The following is a 5,886-nucleotide window of genomic DNA, read 5'->3' as shown; positions in this document are numbered from 1 at the left end:
CCACAGGTAGGGGTTGGCGGCGGCGGCCGGCGGCGCGGCGTAGTCGGCCAGCCCGTAGGGCGCCCTGGAGGCCGGGGGCGCGCCCGGGGCGGTGGCGGCGGCGGCGGCCGGGGGCAGGCCGGGCTGCGAGTACACGCCGAAGTTGTCGCCGCAGTAGAGAGCCATGTCGGCGGCCGTCGGCGGGTGCGGCGCGGCGGCGGCGAGGGGCGAGCGGGGCTGGTCTCGCCGCTCGGGCGAGAGCATCCCTTTGGGGGCCAACCTTGCGGCCCCGCCTCGGCCCGCGCTCGGCGACCGGTGCTCCGGGCGGGGGTCGGGCGGCTGCGCGCGGGGCGCCTGCGAGCCGGCTTCTTATAACCGTCGGCGGCGCGGCTCCTCCCGGGCCGGGCCCGGGGCTGGGCGGTGGCCCGCGGGCAGGGGCTCTCCACGCCCCCGCCACGCCCCACCTGCCCGCGCCGCCAGGGGAGCGCGCCCGAGCCGCGCGCCGCCCGCCCGGCCGCCCCGCCCCTGCAGCCCCTCCTCGCGGGCCCGGGAGCGCGGGGAGCCCGGGGAGGCAGCGGGGCGCCGGCGCCTCCAGGTTTAAGGCGAAGAGCACCCCGTTCCTAGCCACCGTATTCTTAGCCCAATAAGGAGCTAAAATAACGAATACTAAAACAAAGAGAAGATAACCGAAATAGTGCAACTGTTTTCTAAATGGTCCGTAAGTTAACTTGCGGTGGCCGCTTAGAGCACCTGCCTCCCTGCTTCAGTTTTTCTACCTGAAGCCTGTACACCTTTTGTGATCGAGTTGGAAGAGATTCACGTCCGGTCTTAACTGACCGGCTCCCGGTCGGAAATAATAGACGTGAATTGCAACCCTTTGGGGGTATACGGTAGGTTATATTAACGGGCATCCTTGGTGTGTCCCCCTCTCTTAGTGAGTTCTGTGATGTGAGAGACCGAAGTCGGTTTTTAATTTCTCTAACTCTGTCTCTAAACACGCAATAACTATATTTTGGTTCACATTCGGCAAGTGTTTGTAAATTTTATGTCCGGTTTGTGCAGTCTTTTGGTGTGATTTGTCGTCTTCAAAAACAAAAGGGTGAACGTTTTCAAAGACATTAAATAAGTGGGTTCGGAATTAGCATTTTAAAACCAACTGTAATTTAAACAGTGCGAGAAGCGCTCGTTTACAAAAAACGGTCTCAACGAATTATGGTGTATGACTTGCCCTCTACTTTTGTAAGTTTTCAAATGCGGCTCCTGCCAGGAAAAAAACAAAACCAGTACTGTGGCGACTTCACATGCCAAGCAATCGTTACTTACTGCTTCCGAACAACAATAAGAAGAAAATTGTTTCTTATTCCATTAAAATTATTCCTAAGTGTGTTCTTGATAAGTGACAGGTCTGAGGTTCTCATTTAAGAGAGGGGAGGGGGGAAGTTTTATTTTTTTCTGCCAAGTGCATACTGACAGTTCAGAATACTTAATAATTCGGAAACGCTCCCCACCCCCTTCCCGGACGCATTTATTTTCATGATAAAGTTAGTTATGTACTTTTGGGAAAATCATCGTCTTCTGTTATTTCACTTCTTAAAAAAACATAATGCAGAGATATTTAACTAGCAAATTTTGGTACCTAAAATGCAAATCACACTTCAAATGTAATTGTTTTTCGTCTTTTCCGGAACCAGACAGGAATTATTGTCAACTATGAAGCACAGTATTTCTTTCAACCTCTTGCAGATACTATCGAATGGAATAGTGTTTGCCTAAATTGTATTTTGATTTAAGCGTCTAAATGTTTTCTTTATTTAGATAAGCACAGTGCTTTTTTTTCTCCCCAAATGACCCAAAATGATGTTTTGTTTTGTTATTTCCCTTGGGATGTTAATAAGGATGGCAACTGTAATCCAAGAAATTATAAAACAATTTTTAATGTTATAATGCCCAAATATACTACTTTTTCTTAAATTTGAAGGTCTAAACTGAAAAAGAGAAAGTCCAAAAGAAAACTGGAAACCTAGATGGCAATAAATGAGGAAAAATTTGAAACCAGCTCCCCTTTGGTAATTGACACCCTTAAGAGTTTACTCCCTTCCCTTGTTTTTTAGCAAGTTGTTTACCCATACGTACTTTGCAGTTTTTCAGGGTTGTTTTTTTTTTTTCAGTCAAATTCTTAACCCGTTAACTCCAAATTATTCTGAGCGAGAGGCCATGATAGCAGATTATTGTTTCTTGCTTTGATTAAAGGTTCTGCCTAGTAGAGATATTTTTGTTCCTTAGCTACTGTAGACATTATCTTTTGCGGACTTAGTTTTATTTAAAAATGACAGAGCCACCTAGCGGCTCTTTGCCTCTGTTACAGCATACATCATGTAGGGATCTGTGAGGTGGATACCCCCTCTAGGGGTTTGAAAGATACTTTTCTATCTATTTTCAAACACATCTTAATTAGATAAGCTTAAAACTATTATTGGTTGTGGCCTGGGTTTTTTAAATATCAAAATTAAAATAATGTTCTCTTAATCCCTATTTTTCTTTTGGTGAGGAAGATTGTCTGTGAGCTGACATCTGTTCCAGTCTTCCTCTACTCTGTATGTGTTATGCTGCCACGGCACAGTTTGATGAGCGGTATGTAGGTCCGCACCCGGGATCCGAACTTGCAAACCCCATGCAGCCCAAGTGGAGCGGGGAACTCCGCCACTACCCCAACAGGCCAGTCCTTAGTCCCTAATTTTAAAAAAGGAAAACAAACTTACAAAGCATTTGATACACTGAAAAAAACATAAACAGGATAAAAACTGTACCTAAAATGCAAGTTCCCCATTATCATGTTTTTTCAAATTGCCTTTTCACAAAAAGATGTAATTAAGGCAATTGATTAATGTATCTATGCCAGTGTAAAAGAAGGATAGACTGTTATGTGTTTTCATCACTGGAAAATAAACCGTTTGGGGAAATTATTCAACCCAGAGAAAATATCTTGTTTATTTTCCACTGACACTTGGTAACGTTCTTGTTGCTTCTTTGAAATGGCTGAGCAACAACAGTGATTTACAATGGAATGTGGTAATTTTTAACAAATATTGTAACAGAATATAAAATTTATTACACTCATTAATTTATAGCATCATAGAAACATTAGCACGTTAATGTTTGCTAGTATTTTTACATGTTTATAGAAGAAGAGAAAGGTGTGTAATATAAATTGGAAATAAGCTCAGTGCTCCTAACTTGTAATGGCTGCCAACTTAGAACAACATCGAGCTGTGGGCAGAGTCAGTCATTTCTATTGTCAGCATCGTGGTTTACCTTGTGTCATCTATGGAAAAGCCACAGGAGGAAATCATGAAATTTACCTGTGTCTCCTACCTAGCTTCCTACCTTGCACTGTCGTTATTATACCTATCTTACCTCTTCTAGTAAATCAGAGGCTCTTTGAAGACGAATCCTTACATGTAATTCACCTTGTTTTTTTTTTTAAATATCTTGCCCACGATAGGCTAGGCAAATATCAACTTTTGAAAAAAATTATAGATTTTGAAAATATGTTGAATTCATAAAAGACAACTTACAAATGCCATGTTGGAATATTAATACGCTGATTCAAGGATGTATAAACATACACACACAAAAAACCCACAAACACCCAAAACGGGACCTGGGGAAAATTTCTATAGTGAAGAATAGAAGCATTACTCAGGTGTGGAGAAAAAGCCCAACTCTGAAAATAATTTACTAGAGTAATGGAAAGAACATTTTAGAAAATATCTGCTTTTTTGTTGTCAATAAGAAAGTTTGGCCTTTGTGAAACAAGGGGTCAGAGTAAGATAACAAAGTAAAACTCTGGTGCACCTGGAGTTGAAGAAGGAACTCAAGGAGGTGAGAAAATAGTGCGGGAGAACTCGGATTGTAATCTGAGGACACAGTTTTTGGAATAATGAGGTGACAATGACCTGACCATATAGGCCAAAATATGTAAGATTAATTAGTACCTTTATTGTTTTGGTGAGGAAAGAAGAGATTATTTAAGAAAAGATGTTGAGACAACCGGAGCTGGACCCACTACCTCATTCCTGACTTGCTGTCATTTTTTTTCCAGCTTCTGACCACTTAATTGGTTCTCATTTTAGAGCCGGTAGTGTCCTTAGTGAGGGGCAAACTGGAGAGCCTCTGACCTCTACCTGTCCATAGCTCAAAGGCTATGACTTGCAGACTGAAACAGAACTCAGAGGGACCATTCATTTGCTCCTTTAACAAATATTTAGGGCTCTACTTAGTCTAAGAGTTGGTGGGAAACTGAGGCAGCAAGCTTTCCACCACCTTGGCTTTATCTTCTGTTCCAAGAATACCTTTCCCTTGTCAGCCTTTTATGTTGACGTTGGCCAGATGGCCCTGGCCAGTCACCCACTCAGCCACCTGGAAGTCAGGGAACACTGGAGTGAGCTACAAACACAGAGTGGGGCAAAAACCAAGCTCATGGAGGTTCAGAAGCAGGGACATGGCCCAGGGACAACCCAGCCACACACCAGCTGACCCCCAAGACTCATGCCCCTCTTCCCACTGCAAACATTAGGTCCAGGAAGTGTAGCAAAAAGAATGAATCCTGAGTATTCTAGAAGCCTAAAGCATCTGAGGATAACACAGAAGTTCCATGTACTTAATCCAGAAAACTAAGAGGAAAAATTATCAGCCAAAACAGTGGTATTCCAACAGTTCCTTTGACTGAGCGAAGTTATTGAATGTGGCTCCCCTGTTTAAACCTTACACCTCTTCCTGTTGCTTCCCTCTCTCCTCCCTAATTCTCTGGAATGCTTCCTGGCCTCTGGCTCTCACTGATTATCCACATTCTTGAGCTTCCTCAACTAACTTCTCAGATTCCTCCTTCTGCACCAGACCAGGCTCCCAGAGTGTCTTCAGCTCTCCTAGGATGACTTGCCTTGCAGAGCCTCTCCCTGCCCTGAATGCATCCTGGCTCCCCCAGGATCCTCCCGTGGTGTCCTGAGGCCATCTCAATTGAAGGCTGCATCCCTCTGCTCCTCCCTCCTCAAGGCAAGAAGGCCCTCCAGCCCTGCTATCACACTGGATGGTGCCAGCATCCACCTGGATGGCTCATCCAACACCCTGGCCCCTCATTTCCAATAACCAACTCCTCTTCTGCAGGTCAGTCACCCACTATCCTGGGTGTCCTATGAGGGCAGGGACTGTGTCTTTTGTTGCTCTTTTTTTAGGTTAAGTCATTAAATGCAGTCTCCCACTTGTAAGTGTGCAGTCAGGATTCAAGCCCAGGCAGGCTGGCCAAGGAGACGTGCGAGGAGCCCTCAGCTCAAATTACTTCCTCTGTTATTTCCCCAGTGCCTCACCCAGTGCCTGACATTTGTGTGTGCTCGATTATTGTGTGTTGCTTAATAAATTAAAAAGTTAAAAAGCATTAAATGGTGTAAAACGGAAATTAAAAGTCTCACCCCTACAACCTCCTACTCCCTCTCTTTACATAGTCCTGCTCACCAAAGGCAACCACTTGCCATTGGTTTCTTACGCTTTCCTCCAGAAAGTGTTTTGAGGTGCTTACATGCACAGCTACTGCACTTGTCTGCCTCATTTCGTCCATCAGGAGTTCCCTTTCATGGGATATTCAGTGGGGACCCACCAGTGTGGCTTTGAGTGGGTGGTTTATAGCCAGTGCCTGTTCTAATTTGTTAGTGCCCCTGCATACCTGTTAGGCAATATTTTGAATTTAACCTATTTTTGATGGATCTTTGGATTATTTCCTTATTTAAAAAATATAGCCTTGTTTGCTTATAATAGTAAATTCCTAGCTGGGATTTGCTGGGTCAAAGAGTATGTACCTCTATTTTTTTTTTTTTTTTTGAGGAAGATTAGCCCTGAGCTAACTGTTGCCAATCC

The 5,886-nt window shown here is 44.5% G+C and overlaps 1 protein-coding gene across 1 annotated transcript in view; it reads right to left on the bottom strand.

The window, feature by feature from the left end:
* Positions 1–165, bottom strand: part of FOXI3 (forkhead box I3) — a 5,262-nt gene extending 5,097 nt beyond the window's left edge. Inside the window, exon 1 of the mRNA XM_046661821.1 lies at positions 28–165. Coding sequence (XP_046517777.1) covers positions 28–165 — 138 coding nt within the window. The remainder of the gene's footprint in view (positions 1–27) is intronic.
* Between the last annotated feature and the right edge of the window lie 5,721 nt (positions 166–5,886).

The sequence above is a fragment of the Equus quagga genome, chromosome 5, assembly GCF_021613505.1.
Source record: "Equus quagga isolate Etosha38 chromosome 5, UCLA_HA_Equagga_1.0, whole genome shotgun sequence".
NCBI lineage: Eukaryota > Metazoa > Chordata > Mammalia > Perissodactyla > Equidae > Equus > Equus quagga.
The sequence above is the reverse complement of the archived record's forward strand: the minus strand, read 5'-3'. Positions and strand labels throughout refer to the sequence as shown.